This window comes from Brienomyrus brachyistius, chromosome 8 (assembly GCF_023856365.1).
Source record: "Brienomyrus brachyistius isolate T26 chromosome 8, BBRACH_0.4, whole genome shotgun sequence".
Classification (NCBI taxonomy): domain Eukaryota; kingdom Metazoa; phylum Chordata; class Actinopteri; order Osteoglossiformes; family Mormyridae; genus Brienomyrus; species Brienomyrus brachyistius.
In genome coordinates, this window is record NC_064540.1 from 26,145,974 (window position 1) to 26,171,050 (window position 25,077).

Sequence of the window (25,077 nt, forward strand, 5' to 3'; positions counted from 1 at the left end):
AAGAACACAAGAGTATTAGTTAAATAAAATTTTTATGATTTTTATACTTTTTAATTCTGAAACTGACTTTATTTAAGGCTGGATGTTTCCAGTTATTACATGCATTTTCTGGCCCAGCACTTTACAGAGGCCCTTCAACACATAAAATTTATGTAAAATTAGGTCGGGGACCCAAGGCAGTATCTTCTCAGCTCTAGACACACCCCTGTAGTAGAGTGACATCATTTTATGTAGTAGCTGCTTCATTTGACCCATGAAACACTGACATATGCATAATGTATTTTCATCTTTATTCTGAAACTTCTGTTTGGAATAAAATAATTTCTATACTGAATATGCAGACTATAAAAGCTTTTGATGGTAGTGCATCTTGATTTTATTTAACAGCTTTCCTTTGCTGAAAGAAAAAATTTCCTAATTACTTTTTGCATCCTAGTTTTATCCACCAGTGCCACCTAGTGGACACATTCTGCAAGAAGGAAATTTGCAGCTCAATTTGAAAGTTCAGAGGTGTTTTCCATTCTATACAATATGATGATTTTAAAACACTTTCATGGCAAGAGAATGTTTGCGCATATTATGGAATATGCTTCTGACTTTCTTGAGGGACAGTGGTGAGATGCTGTGTCCACTGAATGACATAATATTACTATTATTTAAAGCATATTTCAAAGGTACACACCACTGCAAATACAAATTACATCCTAGTTAACATTCATAAAATCAAGAGAAAGCAATAAGCATTTTATAAAATGTGTGAGATGGAAATAACCACATCAGGAACATGGAATGTAATTGTTCCATGTTGCTATGGCAATTAATCACCAGTCATGTGCTTGCAGGACCCACAGCTAGCCCCCCGTGGAGTTGTTATCCTGCTAGAGATGAGTAAGATCAGCTGCTGATGTGGGTTCTGTCTATGGCTGATTTATGTTTCTGCTTCATATTTACTTTTTTCAAATTTCTGGGTTCTTTAAAGTTTATTTTTGGGTTTGGGTCATATGCAGGAGTTGAAGCCATTTGATTTTCTTTTCCATCAGCCTCCTTGACCACAAAACTTTCATTCATTCATCCGTTTGTTTATTCACTTAATTAAATCTAATCATTAATATAAAGAGACCAAATATGGTGAATGGAGGGGATATTTCCATTCTTGGCCATAGATTGTAGGCTTTAGAATTAAACACATATTGGTAGCATAAATGTATTTCTGAGGAACATAAAGCACGTTTCATCCATGAACTGCAACCACTCAGTAGAGCCTGGAACCTTAAACACATGTGCTGCTTAGGTGTTTGATGTATACAGGGGTCCAATACAGGGGTTCAGTCAGAATCAGAGTGGAGGGCAGGCCTTGTGAGGTACAGAGCAGGGGGGGGTTAGCACTTCAAAGCAATACAAGATAAACTAAAAAATCTGAAAGATATTTTAATGTCATATAGGTGTTGTACACATTGTGTGGTTAAATTGTTTGTTCCACGCCTTGCAGGTTATAGCTAGTAGCTGAAGTTTTGGCAGCAGTATGAAATAAGTGAAAATACAACATCACGGGAAAGAAAACGAAACGTAACGAAGGCGTAACGTAAGAATATTTCATCCTCTTTGAGAAACGAAGGCCTGGCTAGAGATACTAATGAAATTTAACATTAAAGCTGATGAAAAACATGATTTGTAGCTTAACATTTGCCTTTTATTAAACGGTTCACTTAGAATTGTTTATTAAATTTTGGGAAAAAAAGGTTCACGTTTCTGAATCATTCACAAAAATTTGGAACAAAAAAAGGGTAATGTTGAAGGAGGCAAAGCTGACAAAGGAGTGATTTGGACATGAAGAGATGGAGCCCTGGATGTATATCTGCAGAATACTGCAATAGCCCCTTGAAATAACGTGCTGTTCTTTGGATGCAACAAAATGCATCTAAATAGACATATCTGTATACATGTTAAAGTAGTTTAATGATGCATCTACATAAATTCAGATATCTAAAACACAATCATATGTCCCTTTCATAAACACAATTTAAGCCATTGTAAATAATCTTTGAAAATAAATACATTTTGAAATGCAACTTAGCAAGCAAAAATACTTTTGAATACATAGTAAAGACAAATGGTCATGTTGTTTGTCAAGGGACATGAGGAGCACCATATGACATAAGCCCAGTGGTGCTGAAACCTCTCCTTGCAGACTCCTGGCTATTCTACACTTCAGTGCCAGAGGCCCCGTTCACTGCGGTTCCACACTGCAAGCAAAGCTAGTCAGGGCTCCCTGAAGGGAGGTTCAAAAACCAAAGACAAACTGGTTTACAGGTCAAAACTGTTAAATCATACAGTAGCTGCCAAATGAAAATGTCTATGGTGACCTTAGTGAAAAAAATAAAATATATAAGGTCTGTGATTGACACACATGCTTTGTTAATTTACATATCAAATAACATATTATGTATGAATATAAATTTGCTATATATTATAAAACAAAATGTATATGCAAACAACTGTGCTTTATAAAATCAGTGTACTACCTAGTAAATACCTTTTGTACAGAAATTTCAATATCCATACATACATTTTTATTAAAGTGCCATGGTCCTAACTGTTAAGATTCTTAATATGGAGCTGCTAAAGCAAATGGAATATTCCAGAATATAATTTTGTTTAATATACATTGCCCTGGCACCTAATAATAATACACCTACGCCTTGGAAATTACTTAAAGATGGATAAAATAATTGCACTTAGAATGGGTGATACAGTAAGACTCAACACCAATGGAGGACACTCCCTTCTTTGTTCTGTTGGCTTGATCATACAACCTTCCCCCTTTCTGACACCCTGTCATATGAGCTGGGACAGACTGCTCACCAAAAATGATCCTCAATTATCACCACACATAGGAGCCTAAACAATGGCATGTCGTTAACCTGTTCTTCCCCTTGAGGCTACTTATCTCAAGGAAGTCAGTACCTAGACTAAAGATGAAGGCATACCAGATGATTCTTCCAGTGATCTTCTGGTTTGAGCTGGACCAGGCACCATTCTGCAGACTAGCGCAGTTAAGCTCATCTGCCCACTAAAATCGGCTCACGTTACATTAAGTAGCTTCAGCTCTCCTCTCCTTACCCTACTATTCAGACTGAGTTCTGCCTCTGGCTGCACTGAAATGAAAGCTTGCACTTTTATCCAATCAATCGTTGTGTAATGGCTTTCTTGAATACCATTCTGCAGGAATATATGCATCTTGTCTGGCTTTGAGCTGAAATAATTATATGAGCAGTAGCTTGGTGAATGTGTTACTGTCTGTCAAGCGTAAGCTAACAGTAACTAACAAATAGGGCTTTTATTCTTTATTTCCTTCAGCAGCTGATTGATCTGGAACTACTGCATAAATTCCAGGTACTGATTAGAACCTACTCTGAAATATACCTGGGACTGCAATGATAAGGATAAAATCTATTAAATATGCGTATAATTTTCTATTTAATAAAGGTATCTCAAGGGTGGTGTGAGAAGCCTAGAGTGTAGGTTAGCTGGGTGAGGACATAACAAGATCTCGCTCTTTGTTGTCTTCCTGGGTGCTGCTGAAGCCACAGATGATGGAGAGCTCAGGGAAGTGGCTGGCCCGCGCAGTGGGGCTGGGTGAAGCTGGAGACTGGGCTAGGCCAGGCTTCTTCGGGGGGATGGGGGGTGGGTTGCCCCGTTCTGTGCGGGGAAGTTTCGGGGATTTGACACCCATGCACTGGGCATTAGAGGACTTGCCTGTGACTAGGGACGCCTGAGCCAGGGTGCGGTAGTCCGTGCCGAAGGGGGCAGGGGGTTTAGCGCTGCCCTGCTGGCAGGTGAAGCGTGACAGCACCTGGGTGACGGTATGACGGGCCATCTGCTTAACAGAGCCGGGTTCAGTCGGTGTGGATACGGGGGAGAGGTCCCGGGGCGAGCGCGCCATGCTGCCCCCCTGGGACTCCTGCTCCTGGGGACCCTGGAACTTGTGTCGGGCAGCCTGGAAGCGCTGGGTGATGCTGGCCTGATATGAGGACTGGTACCCAGGGGAACCACAGAGAGAGGTCTGGCGTTTGACCAGGAGTGGTGAGGAGCAGGGAGAGGTAGCAGCGCTGCTTGAGTCCAAACCCTGATGGAAGGAGGTTGGAGAGTAAGCGACCCTGTTATCGTGGCCATTCTCCTGGCCGCACTCCTCGGTGAGGAAGTCTGCCTCCTGAGGGTGGTGTCCATTCAGTTTGGGTTGCAGAGATACTTCAGGAGGTTGATTGTCACCCACCTCTGTCTGGCTGGCGACAGATGTCATGCTAACCACCGTGACGGAGTCTCTGTCCCTCACTGACCTCCCTAGCTCCAGTCTTTCCAGCTCAGTCTGCAGCATCTGATTGTGTTCCTCCCCCTGCCTCAGCTGTGTCTTCAGCTGCTGGCACTCCGCCCCCAGCTCCGCCCTCAGCCTCTTATTCTCCGCCCCCAGATGCTCGCGTTCCGCCTCCAGCTCTAATCTCATTCGCTCTCGTTCCTCCTCCAGCCCCACCAGCAGACCCTGGGTCAGCACTCGCTCCTCGTCCAGTTTTCGGCTCAGCTCCGCGCTCCGGGCACTGGCCCTCTGGCACTCTTTCACGAGGGAGGCCGAGATTTGCCGGTGCTGGACTCGCTCCTCCTCTACCTGGGCCAGGAGTCTCCTCTGCTCCTTCTCCAGACGGCGTAACTGGGTTTTCTCGAAATCCAGCTGCAGACGGGTACGTATGCATAAGGATTATGAGCAGCACATACAAAATAAAAGCTTAACATGGATATCATTAATAAAATTAATGGCTCACCATAGTCCCATTAAGCTATTATGATAACAAACGGCATTCCCAAGAAAATTAAGTGCCTCTTTTTCAGGCAAAGAGAAATAATCAGAGTCACGTAAAGGCATTTTACACACGCATATGCTGGTCGTTTGACTAAGTTGAGTTCTCCTCTGCCATCAGCTATGCCCTCAGAAGACCTGGTGCTGAGTGTGGTTATCGGAAAGCTTGGGCTAGGATTTTATCAGGGAGCAAGCATGTGAAACACAGTGCTTCACAGTACAAGTCGCTCTTGCCTAACAATTTCTTTCCACTCCATTTAAGCAGCTAATTGCTGGAGTCTGGGTTTTGGCCTTGGCGGTCAGCACCCCCACCCACACACACACATCCGGCTTGTGATTTCACATCCTAGCACCCGGTGGCAGACTTCATTGGCAAAGCATTCACTAGTATTAAGTTTAGCAATTTGAACAATGGCCTTAAACCAAGATTATTTCTTTTATGGAACTGATATGGGCATCATGTGACCACAACATTACTGGGAGACTGCTCCTAGAAGTTATTTATGCCATATTTGCAACCTTAAATTTACACAATAACCTTAATTCACACAACCACAACGCTTGCCCAAGTTGAACTGCATTTGAAGGATAGTTGATTTGCACCTTCCTTGTGGGATAGACTGCACGTTAATGAACGTTAATGATTATACCTGCTGCAAGAGCCGCTCTCTGTCCTTCTCAAGCATGTAGGTGACATCATCCCCTTCCGCGGTATCTTGGGCATGCCTACGCTTTTCTTCCTCTAGATCAGCAATGACCTATCATGCACACAAGGGGGCAGAATTGAAAAAAAATTGCCATGCGAGGAAAGACCAATCAAACCAACCATGGCTACACACAAGGTCCAAATCAGAATGAAACAATTATAGCATTACACTCTTGGTCTTCTACAAGAGTGTAACCTGACACCTCATGTTCTTCGTTGTAGCCTTTGTCTCACACAGGAGATTTATTCAGGTAGATGGTCCCAATAAGCATTGAAATGAGTGTCATAAAAGCTTCTTAAATGAGATACCTAAGGGGTCTAGTTAGGTTTGGATGTTACCTTCCTGTGCCGGTGCTCTGCTGCTGCCAGCTGAGCCAGCATCTTCTGCTGCATCCTTTTGCAGTGGGTTACCACCAGCTGGAGCACAGTCAAGGGACTGGGCTGAGGAGCTGGGCCAAGTGGAGCCCTGTCCTCTGGAAGTGGCCCCGGTACCACCTCGCAATCCCTCTGGAGGGCCAGGAAGGGGTCATTCGAGCGGTACAAGCTGTAGCGTTCCTGCACAAAGGCATCTCGTCGTTGGGCCTAGACAGACAGGGCAAGGTTATAGGGCAAGACCCCCAACTAGCGTTGGGCAGTATAACGGTTCATACCGAAAACCGTTTTTTATTATTGTTATAACATGAATTTTTCTTATACCGCAATACTGGTTTAAATATCCTACACAACATTCGGAAACTGTTTAAGGGGGGACCATTTTTTCACTGCTGCACCACTAAAAATGTACTACGAAAGATCAGAAATGGAAGATATAGCTGATGCTGGAGTTGAAAATAACAAGACACTGTGCTCGTCAAAAAGATTGATTCTCAGATACTAATCGATATAAAAAATTTGTATCTGATTAGATACTCATTGTCACCCTTACTGATACCAACAGTGCGGTTTTTGCCTCATTCGTGTGCACGCACACACCCACACACACTCACGCAGCCCCTCCTCTCCTCTCAATAGTCAATGAACGCATTCGCACTGGTTAACACACACATTCTGAGTTGGCCGAACATGGAATATGCTGCAGTTGAAGGCACTTTGCAAGCTGGTTTAGTTAAAAAAAAAAAAAAAAAAAACACAAAAGTGCCGTTTGGAAGTATTTTGCAGATGAACATGGAAAGGCTAAGGATGTTGATAAACCTCAATGCAAACAGCGCTACACATTTGTGGCGATGAAGTCAAGTAGCATATCAAACTTGGCGAAGCATCTTAAAGCTCGCGCTCCAGTAACACTGGCCTATTAAACACTTATCAAAAATGTTAACTTGGTTAGTGCGCACCTTAACATTAGCCGTTTATCTATAAGCAGTTAGCCAACAAACATGTTAGCTGTATGTTATCATTAAGGTAGCGGATAGGAGCAATGGCTAATAACAAAATAATATAGTTAACGTGGGAACAAAAAATCGTAAAACAAAAATGTGTCCTGTAAAATCCTGTAAAATATGGTAAACGCCCAGTCATACTTTTTAAAAAAATACCGTTGTATACCGTAAAACCGATATAACTTTGAAAAATACCGTGATATCAATTTTTGGTCATACTCCCTAGCTCTACCCCCAACACAAGCTGGTTACATCTAATCAGGCGCTGCAGTAGAGGGCAAGTAAGAGGTCACTGACGCACTAAAAAGTCCTACTTGAGCTCAGAGACCTACCTACTTAGTGCAAGGCGGGGGCTGGCTGTTTTAGCTGCAGTGTCACATTCCTGTAGAATTACTCAAGTTTATTTTTTTTTCCCAGAGGCCGTCGCTCTTACACATTCTCTCCCATACCATGACACCCAAGTAACTTAATTAGGAGGAGGCTTTTCACTTAAAATCAAAGTGCGTGAGGCAAGCCAAACAAAACATTCCTGGCCCATAAATAAAAAAGTAGCCTTTGTCAGATACTGTAGCACAATTAAACTACTTAGCAGCATCCAAGAAGATGTTGCTTTATTGAGGGCCGGAATGTGGTTTCCTGTTGCTAGATGTCTACACCTCTCAGAAATCAATATTGTCTCATTAACCTTCTTCATTGACAGAATAGGATTCTTTGGGGCTTCATTGAAAACCTCAGTCAATGGTTGTGTTGATGTCCCCATTTCTTTGTTGGCTAAATGGCTACAGTGAAATTCCTGGCTACTGAAAATTGTGATGGTGTTGCAGCCGTCAACTGTTTCCTTTTCCCTCTCGTGTGCTGGGAATTCCTAAGCTTGTATGGGAATTCTTTGTTTGACCTTAAACAAATGCCTGCAGGGACTGAATGGTAAGATCTCACTTTAGTGTAACACTGGAGAATGCTTCTTTGCATATTTGCAGGGGATTCTGGGAAGAAGGGCATTCTTGTGAGATAAGAGGCTTCCCCTGGAAGAAACACAGAGGGGTAAAACCCCCAAGTGTGTGGGTGATTTCTTGCAGTTGCTTGTCAGGCAACTTCTTTGGGAAAGCAGAGCTCACTGGTGTGTTTATTCGTATCACAAATCACATCAAGTATGTTTAAGTGAGCTAAGTTATAGCAGACTTGCGAGGATGAGGATATTCAACACTGTATTTCAGGGAAAAAGTTTTTGGGAATCTAAAATTGGACACAAACCAATATGTTTTAAGGGAAAGGCAAAAATTCCTTACTGCAAGATTTAATGTCTTGAATTTCAAGAGGAAAGCGGTGAAGCTTAAAGGTTAAAATTGGGTTATCTACATGCTTTATCAAGTACAGCTACCATCCGTGTCCCCCCAAGATAAGCCTCAAGACTGCTATAAACCCAAACACTACAAAAGACAAAAACAACCCAACAAAAATTAAGAGGGCATTCATTTTAGAGCCTCACAGTTTCACTGGAAGCCATAACTCAAGGAATGTGACACTCAGTGCCAAAACTTGACTCCATTGTTTTATAACAGTCAATACAAACGAATCAAATTTTTAGTTACACTTTGTGTCTTGGCCTCTTTGCTCAGAGAATAGGATGATTAATATGTGTCTTCCAATCAGAGATTACCATCCTGACAGGAAGTCTAGTCAACCTGAGACCTCCTCAGCATAAATGGCCCTTAAAGAGAGCTTTGATGGGGTTGTTCCAGCATTTTTATGAGTATTGAATCTGTATGGATTCAACTGCACTGTCATGGGTGGGTTACTTATTAAATTGAAAGAGTAGGAGGAGCAGCATGGGGTCTTCTTGCAAACTCCATGGCAGGAGTCCTTTATTGGCTGTGGCTGAGAAAAGCCACAGTATTGGCCAAGCACTTACAATGCAGGCATATGGCTCCACAATGTTTGAGTAACAACTTCACGGTATTGACAACACCGGCTGGTCTGTTTAGTTATAAACTGGATACTGCTCTGGCAAAGTTAACTGCACTTCGGAATGCTTAAAAGTCCTGAACTGTAAAGCAATGGCCTTGAGATCAAGAGGCAATCTAAAAAGACTATATGGTCTTTCCATTAGCTGAGTGATCGTTAGGAGCAAAGCACAAAGTCACCCTACTCATTGGGGTCTTGCTATGGAAAGTATATTGATAATAACACATCAAATGGAAGCTCCTGATTCCACAGAATCTCTACGTTTACATGTCTGCTTGATGTTTCTCATGCTTTTTTTATAGTACGATCTATGGTCTTAGTGTAAAATATAAAATGAAACCATACCCAGATAACAACTGAAAAAGAATTCCACTTCTTCTGTTAGTCTAAATCAGGGGTTTACATTCCACTGGTCTTTTATCCCCAAAAATATTGACGTGTATTATAAATCTGAGCTGGCTGCTATTCAAGTAGTTTTTTTCTTCTCTTTTTTTCTGCTTCCACCTTAAGTTTAATGATTTTATGAACAGCATGCTATCAGTAATCTGTGATACACCAGATTTTACAAACCTGACAGAATGTTGCCTTATAGAGAAAATATTTAAAAACTCTGGGACGCCATATCTTTAGAGTATTTCATCAAAGCTCCAGTGAAGCCATTTATTAAAATTATACCAATGCATTTAATAGCTTAGAGGCTCTGGCAATTGTAAAATAAGTCGTCCTTCTATTTTTTCAGCTATACTTTAAATAAATAACATCCTGCCCCATGAACCTTCCCCAACAAGGAGCTGGGACCATGCAGCTGAGCTGTTAAAAGACCATTAAGGTGCAGTTCTGTCAGAAAGCCGCAGGTTGGCTCTGAGCCTGGTTCAGGCAGAGTTGGGGGGCTGTGGTCTGTGAAGCGAAAGGGGTATTAACAGCTCAATTAGTCAAACCTCGTGGGGAGCATAAAGAGAGTAGCAGATGTTTGAGCATGTTTTGGTTGGCCACTGGGAAACATGTTCTGAGCATCTGAAGCTGAATCAGACACTGAGGGACAGCAAACACACACAAAGCAGAGGTAACACCCTGCTTATGCCAGACGTCCAGATGGTTCTCACTCAACGTTAACTAAATGCAGAGTTTTAACTGAAATTGAAACTGAGTTTTAACGGGTATCCAAATCCATCTTCTAACTGCTTTTCCTGGACAGGGTCATGTAGGCCCTACATCCTATTGCAAGCAGCACATACCACAAGTCAGTGGTCCACTCTGGACAGAATGTCAGTCCATCGCAGGGTCTATATACAGAGACACTACATCCAGTTCGGACATGCCGATTAACTCTGAGTGTAAACCAGAGCACCCGGAAATCTAATCAATATGGGGAAATCATTAAAACTCTTCAGCAGAGGTATGATACAAACTCCCAACCCTGGAAGTGTGAGGTGACGGTGCTATCAGTAGTAGTTACCATACCATCCCTGTAACCAGCAGTGCTTGTAGCAGGGGTGCTTCAGCACCCCTTCTGGTTGTTGGTGGTAATGCAGTGTCAGAATGTTTTAGGGCATTGAGCCCATGTCTATAGTTTTCGTTAAAGAGAAACTTAGTGATCTCTCTCAACGGCTCAAAGATGACTTTATGATTATTTCTCAGCCTATATTATTAGCAGCAGATAGCTACTGGTAACACAAATGAATATTTTTGCACCTATGTCTGTATCCAGATATATATTATATGTATCCATTCCCCCTCAAAGAAAGACCAGGAGACATGATCAGTGAATATATATGTTCAATATTTAAATACTGTCAACGTGTTGCAGTGAAATCTAGATTGTTTGTGTGCTTAATTACCCAGCTAGAATTCAATTCAGAATCTGCACACTGAATGTGACATTCATCTAACAAAGTAACAAAGATAAGAACACGCATTATGTTTTCATTTAATAAATCTCACTTTTGTTGACTTTTATTCATGTAATAAATGAAGTCTTTTTTTAAAAAAAAAAAAGTCTTTAAATAGGTCATGTATTATACATGAACAGTTGTGATCAAGATGCATGAATAGTTGCTAACAATTGCGACAATGGAAGTAATCTGTGTCTTAATCTCCATAAAATAACAGCACCGAGGCAGTGAGCAGGTACAGGCATTAATTAGCGTGCTGAGTGAGGTTCCCCTGGGTGGTCATGGACTTCAGTCATCCATCTCAGTTTGGCATTCAGCTGTTACAGAACTTCCTCCTTTCTAGCGCTCCTACTTCCCTCCCCCCAGCTTGTGGCTTTGGTCACTCGCACGCCACCCACGTGGGTCCCAATGTCTCTGCAAGATATTCCAATTTTAGCTGAGAGGAAATACTACTGTTAATAGAAGCCAAAAGTCACTGAAATTTTTTAATCAGAAAGTCACACTAGTCAAAGCAGGGCCCTGGTGGCTTTAGACATGTTAATCGAACATTACATTCAACATTACAGTTTACCCCTTTACTTTTAAGTATAATTTGTTAGACATCGCACAGTGCTAATTGGTATCGGTGTCGATGAATACCAGAAAGCAAGCATTGGTGTTTGTATTTGGACTGAGACAAATGGCAGCAGTGAATCCCTGATGGAAAGCTTACCAGCTCTACTGTCTGACTAGGAAGGGCTCTCTATCACTTCAGGAAAGTGTATAAAAGTGTAATGTATCAAGCTGTAGCTGCAGTGCTGTGAATACACTTCATTTTGGACAAGTGGACATTAGTGTCTAAAAAAAATATAAAAGCCAACTTTTTCTTTCTGTTCCATGTTATTTTGGAAAGTTTTTTAATATTGGTTTTCAAAAATGAAGCCAAAATTCCCACAGAAATATGCAGAAAAGCCAGTACTATCATTTTAAACGATAAAATATTAGCATTTACACTGAAAAAGGGTTTTGTGAAAATGATCTTAACACAGCCAACCTGCAATTACTTAAAATAAGTCCCAAAGTGGGGGCTGAGTAATTTGAGGTCAATAAAAATGTATAAATTGCTCACTCAAAATGATTTTAATTGTATTAATACTAGTCCATCTTAAGTTTCCCAACAAGCAATCTATACACCTGCTTGGGCTTTCCAAAGTCAATAAATGTTTTCCATATAACGTGCATGATCTGTATCAGGCTAACAAAGATGTTCCCCACAATGTAATTTTGATGTTGTTGCGATCATTTTTCCGGTCCCCACAAAGATCTGTGAATACAACCAAAAACCAAAAAAGTCTCATATCTTGTTTAATTGCTTATGGTTAAGGTTAGGGCTGGGCAGTAGGGGCAGTGGGTTGTCGTGTTGGGATTAGTTTTCTCCATAGAAATGGATAGAGAGTCCCCACAAAGACATTATTACAAATGTGTGTGTGTGTACAGCCATTTCCGAGTAACTGTACGCCTTCTGCATCGCATCATTTCAAGCAAAACCCTGGAAAGAGAACAGCTCACCATCATGTCCCTAGATACAAGCAGCAACAGACAATACAAAGGCAGTGGAGGGGGAAGTGAGACACTGTGCCTATAGAGGCCAACCCCCCATGCGCAAAAGGGGACTTCACACCACGGACAGAGAACATTGCCCTGAGGACGAGAACGTCCATGAGCAGGGTGTGGAGTCATGTCGTCTCCTTTACTGGGGCCTTTGCCCTGCTGCAAACTGCCGGTCTCGACTCACCGTCCCGTAGACAGACGCCTGCTGCAATCTCAGAAACAGCATGCTGATCCCTATCATCGGTCTAGTTCTGCTGGTATGTGCAGAAAACAAAACCTGAGGATCCCTGTACGCTCTTTCTCATCCCTACATACCCAGTTTTCGTTTCACTTTGTCTCTCTCCATGGGGCTCCATGTGGTCCACTTTCATGTCCCCTTGTAGGGGGATTTTCCATAGCCATCCCTTTTGACAAATGCACCACCTCGAGGTCACGGGTGATTTCTCTCCAGTTCATCTAGGGGACATGGGCTCACGTGAGCCGGAAGAATGGATTTCAAACGGTCCCCAAGCTCTCTTAAGAACGGGGGGCAATTGAACTTGGCGTTCCCTTAAGAGAGACACCACAGTCGGCATTTGCCACCAACTGTGACGACCTCTCTGCCCACTTCCTTTTTACAATAAACAATCGGCAGCCAGAAATGCTGAGCTCTAGGGGAAGTGGCCCAGAACAGCAACAAAGGCCAGGCCGTGCCATGCAGAGGCTCTTAACACGTGTGGGGGGGCAGCATCCTGCCCGTAAAGATGCACTCCCCATCTTCAGGTGAAGCTGCACACCTGGAAACTCAAACACACAGGCCATTGCTGGCGTACACAAAGAGGGGCAGTCATCCGCAGCGTTCACTATGGGCTCTGCCATGCGACCAAAATGGCTCCAATTCATTGAAAGATTAATGATTTGGTCGCATCCATAATCCAATTAAATGAGTCATTAATACAAAACTGACCCAGTGGCATAACCCCCCAGGTATAATCACAGACTGCCAAGACTTCCTACTGTCCCAACAGTCATTGTTAAGACCTGGAGCGAGGAGAGGAGAGAAACAATAGTAAGTGGATTCTTCTAACTTTTACTAGTAGTACTTCTAGTATGATGAAAGTGCAGCTTTCGTATGCACCAAGGAAGGCAGGCCACTCCTCTTCCTCTGCCTTTCAATGGCCTGTTGGTAGGAAATCAGCAGCAACAGTGATAAAGTACGTCATGTATTCATAGCTCAATGAAATGCTTGCTCAGTGAAGCCAATGAAGTGAAGCAAAGAGAGAAAAAAACGAAGCATGGCCTGAGTGAATGGGGACATTATCTGAGTGCCTATGAAAGACCAATAACAAGGCCAGACTTGTTGGCAGCTCCATGTTATTTTATTACGTCTCCATCATTCAGATTCCTAGGCTTTGAAGTGGAAGGATGAACTTACAGAGGCTCAGTTTACAGCGGTAGGCTGCTTTATAGCTACAAGGTTAGGAGATGACGCGAAGCATGCAGGCATTTGGTTGTTACTCATCAGTCACAGCGACTGCTGATGGTATGACCAGCTGTATTTTGTATGTCACCAGGACTGTGAGAGTCCACTTCCTGAAACTTCTCGGGGCTAGATTTCTATGTTCAAAGCAGGTGCATTGAGACCAAAATGGTGGTTCCACATAATCAAAACCTTTGTTCCCCTGAACATTTCTTGAACTCTAGTATCCTTGACTGAATATTTTGAAAATGAAAATGAAATCCTGCTATGGAAATCCTGTTGGGGGACTCCGTTCAGCTTTCAGATTCTTATTTAAATTAAACTGGAATACTGTTGCCGAACAAATACAACAACTTCAAGCAATTGCTTGTGAAAGAACAGTATATAAAATGAAGTTAAACAAAAAGCTACAGTCCCAGTACTGGGCCTGTGCTCAAGGTTGAAAAGCTTTTAATAATGAATGGAAAACACTTCATTGAAAATAATCCCCAGCTGTAAAACTCTAAGGTTGTAGCAGTCACTTTGGATAAAGGCATGTGTTAGGGAACCAAATTTACTGTGATTTAATCCAACACAGAAGAGCTAACGTAGCATCTGATGTTATCCAGTCACCGATTCTCAGTGGGCCTCTCCCTCTTAGACAACATTCCATTCCCTTACTGGTCAACTTCCAGGGCTGACATGCCACACATTATCCACAATGCAAACCTCATTGCTGAATGCAGCTTCGGTAAACTCTAGACCACACTGCAGACCCAAGCTGAGAAACAAAGCACTGCAAATTTTTAACACCCGGGAGAACCAGTTTAAATAAAACAAAATAGTAAAACTTAATGATAAAAGTTCAAAGTTCTATTAGTTAGATTCTAAGTTAACTGCCGTTAAAATTATCATTATTCTGCCATTACATCTTTCTCGGTAAATAAGCCAGTAGAGTTTGGTTTATTTTTGTACGTATTAATGAAAACCTGGCTTAGCCAGAACTAAAATTAGTCTGACCCAGCTTGAGTCAATTATCTGAAGTCTTAAGTCTTTGTGTTCTTCGGAGGCCAGTCCAGATGGGGGTTACACTCTGAACTGGTCCTGCTCGATTCAACTTCTATTGGATTAACTTCTCACAAGCCATCAGCATACCCCCTTTCTGCGGTGCCTTCTGGGTCACTGCAGGTCTGAAATTCCCCAGATATGTTAATGTGGCTTATTAAGAATGCCAGCAAAAGGCATTCAAATCAGTAGCAACCAACACTTTTCATTGTCGACAAACAACATCAAGATCATTCTCGTCTTTGCATGTAATGTTTTCTACGCCAGGGTCAGAAAGTTCATGATGCACTGAGGATAAAATAGCCTATGCCACTAAGCATCATTAAGCATACTGAAAAACAATCATTTTCAAAATGAAGACATTAAATGAAAATATCCTAATAAATGGCGCACACTAACATGGAATATAAGCAAGCAATTTAAGTACATTAACTCAACTAGACTGCTTTAGGACCCAACTGACCCCCTGGCGACAGGTTCCGAGCCGCTTTCAGGGTCACCTACCTTGAGCACCTCGATCACCTGGTCCCGTGCCTCCAGCTCCCCTTCCAGCATGCTCAGGAGCATCAGCAGCTCTGGCCTGCTCAGCTGCTCCACGTTCATCCCGTGTGCCTGTGATTTAACCATGTCACAGAGTGAGACATCTCATTTCCATAGGAGCTCTGCAAGTCCTATTGTAAATGCAAGAATTTATAACCATCTAAATTACTAGAGCATAGACTGCGCTACGTGCATGAAAATGCAAATTGAACATAACAGGAGTAAGAAACAGGTGTAAAGTGTCATGGAGAACAATGCCAGTCACCTGACTCATCCTCCTGAGGTGGACAATGGAACTACTCCCTCCCTGACGATTTCTCATATACAGTACTTGCGGGTTGGGGGACTTATTTGCATATAGCTTTCTTTGCTGGAGCTTATGGATGAAATATTCACAACAATCAACACTGTGACAAATGCAAAACTGAACGTGGAAAACCAGCTTCATAATTCTGTATCTGCACAGTTCGAAGCAGAGGTCCACAGGCTTTTAACAACACACTATTCTATACTATATTGTAGATCAACACTAAAACAAAATATAGCAACACAGAAACATAAGTATTATAATTAGCATACCTAAATAATATTGATACTGTGCTATCTGGGGAAAGATCTAACTGCACCAATTTCAAAACCTCTTCTGGATTATATAATGATGGTTGGACTTTATTAGAAGTGCTTCTTTGAGACGACCGGAAAGCTGTTTGAATATTTTAAAAGGCATATTTCAAAAGCCGTGGTGCAAATGAGAGAGCCTGTTGTCCTTCTCAGTGGCCGTTGAAGGCCTGTGTGGTTTGTAAAGAGACGTTTTGTTCAGAGGTGGCTGGCTGGAAATGCGAAATGTGCTGCGGGTTCTCGCGTGCCTGCTTTCCACAGCCGGTCTTCAAAGAAGCAGCTGCACTTTGACCCGGGCAGCCTCCAGCTGTTTATTTTTACACGGAGCCCTGCCGTTTTAAAACAGAGAAATTAATAACAGGGACACTGCTGTGCAGTCATTGCTCAAATAAGCCAGTCAGAAGAGGGGTGTTTGAGTAAGTCTGTAAAATTCCCAATATCCAACAGAAACAAGCCTTCAATGAGTAAAGGAGTAAACAGCCATTCAGGAAAAGTTTCACTGTCCGTATTGTGCTACTCATTAAAAAAAAAGCCATGCTGTCACTGTCAACGCCTCATCATCCCGTGTATAATCTCTTCTCGTCCCAAGGCCCAAGCACTCCTGTAGACTCCTGGAAAACTCTGACAAGTCTCTCTGCATATGCTAAGAGATGACCCCGCTGCATGATTCAAAACACAGCTGCTAATCTGGTCAACATCCCAAGATAAATGCATGCGGCTTCCTTCCAGCACCTCGGGGCCACAGCCAGAATCAATCTCCAGACCTGGTCCTGACCAACTGAGCAACCAGCTTCAGCTCAGGACCAGTCACTCCTGCCAAACCACTAACACCAGAAGCTGGATTCTGAACAGTCCTTGTCACCCAAAATCCCCCTCTAGATTCTGCTTTTTGCACATTGGGTGGAATGAGCTCCTAACATCACCTGGATCTGATAAAGGAGTTTCCTCTATCTGACTGTATATATGTACATAGACCTTTCTCAGACCCTCATGGTAAGTAAAGCCCTAATATTTCAGTACGTAAATGCTAATGCTACTACTAATATACTGTGTTAAATAATATGTCCAACGGACAATAAGAGTATGAAAAGTCAGTGCTGGCACACTGAATGCAGGACTGTCCCTCATGATAACAGAGTTAGCATAATGAATGAGATACATACATAGATGCACACCACCCCCAGTAGATGCAGAAGAGCCAAGCCACCATCTTTCCAAGCCAGATGGAATCCCAGAAACCCAGCAAAAAGAAACGCGGAAGGGTGTGTGCAGCGACGACGTTCTCTGCGGTCTGTGCGCTAGCTGCACGGAACACAGCACTGAGTCATCCCACCTCTTCATGCCCTGACTTCTGCACACTGAGTTGCTGTTTCGTCCACTCACCTCAGAGGCATACCGTACCTGAAGAATGCCGCAAGATTATCAGACAAGAGCCGATTTAAAAAACATATATACACACATACAGTATAAATAAAGGAGAAGTTACAGCAGTATACCACGAACACAAGCCTTCAGTTGCACTAAAGCAGTAGGGTGTATGATTTCCAGATTGTGGTGGTAGGATTAAATCACTTTCCAGTTCAGCTAGTCAGTCAGTGCAGTTTTACTCTAGCTGGCCTCCATGTCAGCTGTGTGGCTGACAAAGTTTTCTGCACTGTTACATCAAAAGGTAAAATGGCATCTATGGAGCTTCAGACATGGGTGGTGGGATCAGTGGCATCCCAGGAGACATTTCTGCTGATTGGTCTGTAGACACGTTCCGTATCGACAGAAACTCTTCAGCTGCCTTGAGGAGGCTCTTTCAGCAGACAGTTTATACCCTTTAGGAAGGTAGATGACTGAATGAATGTAAGCAGTTGGCTCTTACACATCTAAAATAACATTTTGGACTCATACAAGCAGGGAGCTTTAACGTCCTTTTTTTATTAATTTTTTACAAAATGTGTTTATAAATGTGATTGGCTGTGGAAAGACGAGAGCTGAACTGAAGATGTCTTCTTCTTTGCAACCATATCACTGCCAGAACCAAAAAAAATGAAAACACTGCCAAGTGCAGCAAGTGCTGCTCCACATCAGCAGCAAGGGAAAAATACCCAAAACAAAATAACGCAAATCAAACCAAAGCTTCCTTCTGCAGCCTGTAATCGGCCTTGCATGAAGTTCCTCTACTCTGCGTCCCACTGCTCTGGTGCTCCAGCTCGTGTGGCTGTCAGGGTCCCACAAGAGGGACACTAAATGAGGATGAAGCCTGCCCGCTCCCACAAATCAAAGTCCTACTCATTCCTTTCCCTGCGGTAACTGGGATTATTATTATAACTTCTTTCTTTTTTTTTTTTACCTCGCTGGCTTCACAACCTCATAAACATCAAGGGCGCAAACGAGTCTGTGGCTCTCTACAGGCACGACGTTGACAAAATACAGTCTTGGTACCTACTTGTTGACTTGCAGTGAAACCACTCTGGTCTCCTTTAAATTCCACCCGTCGCAAAACAAATTATGAATGTACAAATGCACATGAGCAAACTGCTAAGCAGGTCAAGTGTTAGCATGGGAAACCCAAACATTCCCACGCTCCTCTGTTTCAACTTCCGTCCAGAAGAAGTCACTGGTAGCAATCTCTTTAGCCATGTTTATTTGTGCCAATGTATCCCTAACACCTCGCTGTCATTTAGCCTGTGAATCTCACACAAAACACTATTTTTATTTCTGCTGTTGATGATTTGAATGCATGTGTTCCAATTGTATCAGGAGTAATTCAGAAATTAAGTTTAAAAACATAAGTGATCTACATTTATCCAGAGCTTAAGTTGTGCCAAAGCTCAGCTCCATGACCTCTAGCGCAGAGCAGTCTGATCTGCCTCCTCAAATGCTACCCTCAATATAATTAAACTTGAAAATAATTCGAGTTATACTTTGGAATAAATGCAAACTGTATATTTACAAGACCATTTTTGTTATATATTTTTTTTACATACATCCAGCTAAATTTGTATATTTTATCATATTTTTGATTTGAAAGGGAAAATCCACATAGCACACTTTTTACCAACTACATGAGGATACACGACAGGTTAATAATTAAAAGATAGCGTTTTGCAAAGCAGCAAAACCATTGGAACCCAAACCAGAAAACTTGATGGAAGAACAAGCAGAGACAGCGAGGAGAAGAGCAGTGTTTCTGGATGCTAATGCTAATGAAAATGAGCAGAGACAGGGAGGAGAGGAGCAGCGTTTCTGGATGCTAATGCTAATGAGCAGAGACAGGGAGGAGAGGAGCAGCGTTTCTGGATTCTAATGCTAATGAAAATGAGCAGAGACAGGGAGGAGAAGAGCAGCGTTTCTGGATGCTAATGCTAATGAGCAGAGACAGGGAGGAGAGGAGCAGTGTTTCTGGATGCTAATGCTAATGAAAATGAGCAGAGACAGGGAGGAGAGGAGCAGCGTTTCTGGATGCTAATGCTAATGAGCAGAGACAGGGAGGAGAGGAGCAGCGTTTCTGGATTCTAATGCTAATGAAAATGAGCAGAGACAGGGAGGAGAGGAGCAGCGTTTCTGGATGCTAATGCTAATGAGCAGAGACAGGGAGGAGAGGAGCAGTGTTTCTGGATTCTAATGCTAATGAAAATGAGCAGAGACAGGAAGGAGAGGAGCAGCGTTTCTGGATGCTAATGCTAATGAGAAGGACCACAAAAAGGAGCAAGAAAAGTGCAACGCAGGTGAAAAGTGTGATTTAACTAACAGGTGTCGATAGAAAGTACTGCATTGTTACATGTTTAAGTAATTATTACTGCATTATAGTTCTTACAGATTTGTGTGTATGGTTTCATCGTGGACTTTATGAGCTTTGGCACCTCAGAGTTTACAAATAACTTATTTACACCAAGCTGCTGCAGTCCTCAGTAGCCTAAACATTACAGTTCCTTGCTGGTCGACAGATACCAAGCCAGCAAAAGGACTGTGGACTATCAGATTTACCAAAGTTGCCAAAGCTGGCGTCACGATTGAGGACACAGACGGGTCAGTCCATGCCAAATCAACCAGGGGCTCCATGGGCATCATTCCTGATTTTGATGAAAACTTGGTATTTTGATCCATATAGAGAACACTGAAAATTCCCCAAGTTTTATTGAAAAATTCTGATGCAGTCCAAAGTTATGGCCCTTTCAAATTTGGGTGCCACGCCCCTTTTTTGCACTCGCGAATCGCGCATATAATTTGTAAGGGTTTTCAGGAGACCATATCTTCACTTCTAACCATGCTAGAGAGCTGAAAATTGCTCTCCTGGTATACTTTTCCCTGCTATTTCAGAATCTGGCATTAAAATTAGTGCAGGGGAAGCACTTCAAAGTTATGGACCTGCAAAAATCAGTTTTTTCTCACTTTTTTCGGATTTTGATCCCAAGCTGTGGGGTCACCATCACACCTACATCCAATATTCTTCTATATTTTTGTTATTTGAGGAAGATACTGTAAGCAGATGCAAATTCATTTTAAATAACCATTTATTCTTTGATATATTGCCATCTGAAAATGGTCACAGGTGAGAAATCCCCCACAGGACCCCCTACTTCGGGGGCGTGGTTGACTGTGTAGATAGTTAGTGATGGGAGTGAAACTTATACAGTTGAAAGAAGCATATCTGAACTATACATGCTGAAAATAAGCTTCAACTGAACTCCTTCAATATAAACTCCCAGGGTCAAATATGAAGGATCAAAATATCAAGTTTTCATCAAAATCAGGAATGATGCCCATGGAACTTTTCTGGACATTGGTTGATTTGGTACGGACTGACCCAGACCACAAGTGATCAAAATGGCACAGCACGAAACCACTGTGCAAAACTAAGGAACTATTTTAACAAAACGTGTCCCTGAAGTCATCTGAAACTGCAATCAAAGTGAAAGACTTCAAAATAGAAGTCTATCTATCCCAAGTGGGTGGCATGTCGCTCAGTGCATTAGGCCTATGTGCCTGTCATCGGAGAGTGACCAGTTTGTTTCCCGTCCTTGGCATAATAGTCATATATCCCTTGCCCCCTTAAGCAAGGCTCTTAATTTCGCAAAATGCTCCAGGGTTGCTGGATAAATTGCCTCCATGCACTCAGACCCCAAGCTTCACTCTCAACTGCATACATGTGTGTTAATGTCTCATGCAAAAAGAAGCATTCTACTGTATCTGTATGGCAAATAAAGCATCATTTCATTAACTGACCACTTTGTACCAATCACATTCATCACTTTCATGTTTCCCATGGCAATTTCACAATATGCTGGTGACGAAATGCCCAAACTGAGGCCTCAAGAACCATTCTTGGTTAGACCAAAATGATTAAATCTTGGGAGGAAAAATATCAACACTGATCAACTTCCCTTTCTGTATCCCATACATAAAGCAGCGATCATTGCTGTCCTGTGATATACAGTCACTATCCAGTAGACTCCAATTTCACCTCTGGAGATAAAAACAGCATGATATTCACACATTTAGCTGCAGTTCCAGAGCCATTTTTTCCTTTTTAACTGATGTGGACATGAAACTCTTTTGGACATTTGGCGGACTGGGAAACCTTAACATACCATTTAAGAGATGGGTTTGAGATGGTTTCCCTCTCTTGGAAAACAATAGTTACCGATAATTATGGGAAAGACAAGAACAGAAAGAATCAGAACTGGCCTCCGCTACACGTCCTAATTTGATGGTTGATTTTGTTACACTGGTGGTCAGTTTGCTGGTGTTTCTTTTTACATATCATGATAAAAATAAAGTCACATGACAGCAAAAAAACATGATTAGTAACAACGCAAAAACAGAGCTGGCTGAAAGGGGCTCCAGTGACCATATTGGCAACAAGAGCAATGGAAGAGGGACATTCAAAACAGCTCGTTCAGCACTGTCACCTACAGTAAGTGTGACACATTAAGAAAACACAAACAAATGAAGAAAAACCATTAAGAGAACAAAAGCAGTAAAAGGCACACACAAACATTTTAAACAGTGCTTCTGTGTTATCTTAATTGTTTTCGTGGTTTCAAGTCTTCAAAATTGAAGAGCTCCATGCAATGGGGGAAGTATGTGTGTGGTAAGTTTGTCAAGTTTACTACTGCTTGTTTATCATGTAGGCCCTCATTTTATAAAGCTTTGCGGCTGGCACACACTGCGAGTTTGGGAGAATAAAAATTAGCGCTGAGCTGAGATGCATGGAAGGGTTCATTGGAGCGAGCTAACATGTCAAAACTGATTTTGATCAGGACTTTATCCAGGCAAAACTAATATGGACTATGAATGAGCAGGAAACTCTCCCACTCACCACAGAATCCTTAGTTAGGCTACCCAGCCCTTTTTCACATGTGAGTGGCACTAAGAGTGGACTTCCGTAAACGAGTTCAGCTACGCAAAATGGCTGAAAGTAGGTAGCAAGACAACAAGTCAAATTAAGTATGAATCAGAAGAATAATGCAACAATATAGCAACATCCAGACACCTGAAAAGCACATGGAGCTGCCCAAGCATAGTTAGACGCAGCCCAGACCAAAGGAAGTATTTGATGGCAGGATGTTGTTCGTCGTCATAAACTATTTTATGGCGAAAACCTGTGTCAGCTGTCTTATGTCATTCATTTGATAATTTTACACCATAATTTAGACGTTTTTGTTGTTGCCGTTGCCAATTCTGTCCTGCGGGTACTAAATGAATAAAAATGTGTATACAATGTGTATATAAATGTGTGTATATGTCCCTTTGAAATTTTCTTCACTTATGACAATAGTAGGCTAACATTGAAGGCTTCACTTTTCATGGTTGTTAGACACAACTGGCTTAGGCTACTGCGTGATCTCTAGCATAATTGTAATTAATATTCAAATTCCTTTGAAGGATAAATCTCTTATATTATGAAAATGCATTTAAAAGGAGATATCAGCTCTATTTGGTGTCCTGTCCTTCTGGAATGTTCTCCAGACCCCCATGACCCTGCACGAGACAAGTGGGTATAGGAAATGGATGGATGGATGGATCTCCATGTTAACATGGACTGGTAAAATGATACAACCGAAGAACAAGTTTGCAGAATTCACTCAGTCCATTTCTTATTGTTTTTGACACGAGATTTCCAATGATTTAAATCAGGCTTCCTCAACTTATTCTACAATATGGGGAACCAAAACTCCTTCACTCTTTATGTAATCCAATGACAAGCTTTCGTTAAATTTCCAAAACTACCTAAATCGACAACATTTTTTTTTTTTTGAAAATGGGTCAGCCAACGAGCTAATATACACGAAGAAGTGCATCATAAATTTTGGTGCACCTCCTCAAATATGATTTCCCAGCCCTGGGAAGAGATTTCACGGCATACAGCCTTTTAAATGGAGACAGACAACACTCTATATGACACTAAACTTTGTTCAGTAATTATCCATCCATACACTGCCCATTACCAGTGTACGGGATTTCAGTAAAACTGGAACAGATGCAAAAACAAAGTTTTTCTACAGCAACAAACGGTTCTGGAAATACATCGGCCGATGTAACAGCACCGAGAAAAATAACTGATACGCGAGGAGTGCAATGAGGGATCTGTCAAGTTTTGGAACTGATGGAAATTAAATTACTTCCTTTACAGAGCCAAGAATGCCTGTCCATCTGTTCTGTGAGATAAAACTGTTCACTCCGTCCCCAAATGCAGATGTCTGAAAAGTGAATACAACCAGTCGGTGGCTGCAGGTCATCAGCTGCAAGTAGGCATATTTTACAATTTTTGAGCATATAATTTTCTATGAGTACCTATTAGAGTAACGTTGGCTTGTGTCAAGGCACCGTACGGTAAAAAAAAAAAAAAAAGAGAGCTGCATGTATACCCTGATAAACAAAAGTGACTTTTCAGAAAGCATGTCGAAAAACCAGTAAAAAAAAAAAAGATAAAGGATTTAAATACGCTTTACCAACCGCGTTGTGCATTTACATTGACTTACAGGAATGTATGCTCTGCATTTAAAGCACACGTCTATATCTGCATCCCTTCAGGAGGTCGCACTGCATAAAGTCGGGGTGAATTGCTTTTTTCAGTTCAGGCAAACTTACCGTTTATGGTTTTTACAAGCCAATGAAGGGAAACATTATGTAATCACTACTGGAAAAAACCCAGACTACATCAGTTGTCAGAGTTTAAAGAAGGGCATTATACAGTCACTGTAAAGTCTTATGGTTTCTGTAACACGTTCCAATACAGCACTATTTTAATCGCTTTTTTGGTATTTAAGTATTGCAAACCTGACAAATCTAGCAGGGAAGACATTGGCAGTCTCCATGATTTAAATAATCATTCATATTCATAGTTACTGTAAGACTTCTTAATAACTACGATATTCACTGATAATTCGTGTCAAAGATATTTACATGGAAAGCTCTTAGTTATGTTTAAAGAGGCATCAATAACTATTCCGACGCAAAGAAATACACGTAGCGAAATATAGGTTTACAAAGAACACACTGATGCTATATCCAAACATTTTACTTTTTTCTTTGCTACTTTGTTCAGAAACCCACTATAACTAGCCCAAAGTATCTTAAAACGAATGCAGCTCAGTAACCACATATTCAAAGCAATAAAAATACTACATAGAAACTGAACGTACATTCATGTGTCCCGGTCCCGAGTCCTTAACTGCCCGCATCCATAAAAACTGCAACTAATCGAATCTAGTTGCCGCAGAAATCCCAGCGGACTGTGCAGATCATCAAGTGACAAAGCGTTCAGCCAATGAACAGGCGACAGACCGATCTACTATCCAATGATAATTTCCTCGGGAAGGCAGTGGGCGGGAGCAACGGGGGGTTCTGGACCCGAGTCTAGGAAAGTCTTTGTTTGGATTTTTTCCCCCTTTACTTCTGACAAGCACTGCTTGAGTCATTTCCTTCAGCCTCCACATGGCTATTTTAACCATTACCCCCATGTTAGGTCAGCACATTGTGTGTTGCAAATCATTTTATAAGACATTGCAGTGCATCGTTGGACGATGTGACTTACTGAAACGACGGGT

The 25,077-nt window shown here is 41.8% G+C and overlaps 1 protein-coding gene across 1 annotated transcript; it reads right to left on the bottom strand.

Annotated features, from left to right (window-relative positions):
* Positions 1-1,412: 1,412 nt before the first annotated feature.
* LOC125746952 (CTTNBP2 N-terminal-like protein) lies at positions 1,413-24,743 on the bottom strand. The gene is made up of 5 exons (XM_049021550.1): positions 24,673-24,743; positions 15,383-15,490; positions 5,895-6,137; positions 5,500-5,607; positions 1,413-4,723 (listed from the first exon to the last, which is right to left on the bottom strand). Exons 1-5 carry the CDS (start codon positions 24,709-24,711, stop codon positions 3,524-3,526), a joined length of 1,698 nt encoding a protein of 565 aa, XP_048877507.1. The 5' UTR covers positions 24,712-24,743; the 3' UTR covers positions 1,413-3,523.
* Positions 24,744-25,077: the final 334 nt, after the last annotated feature.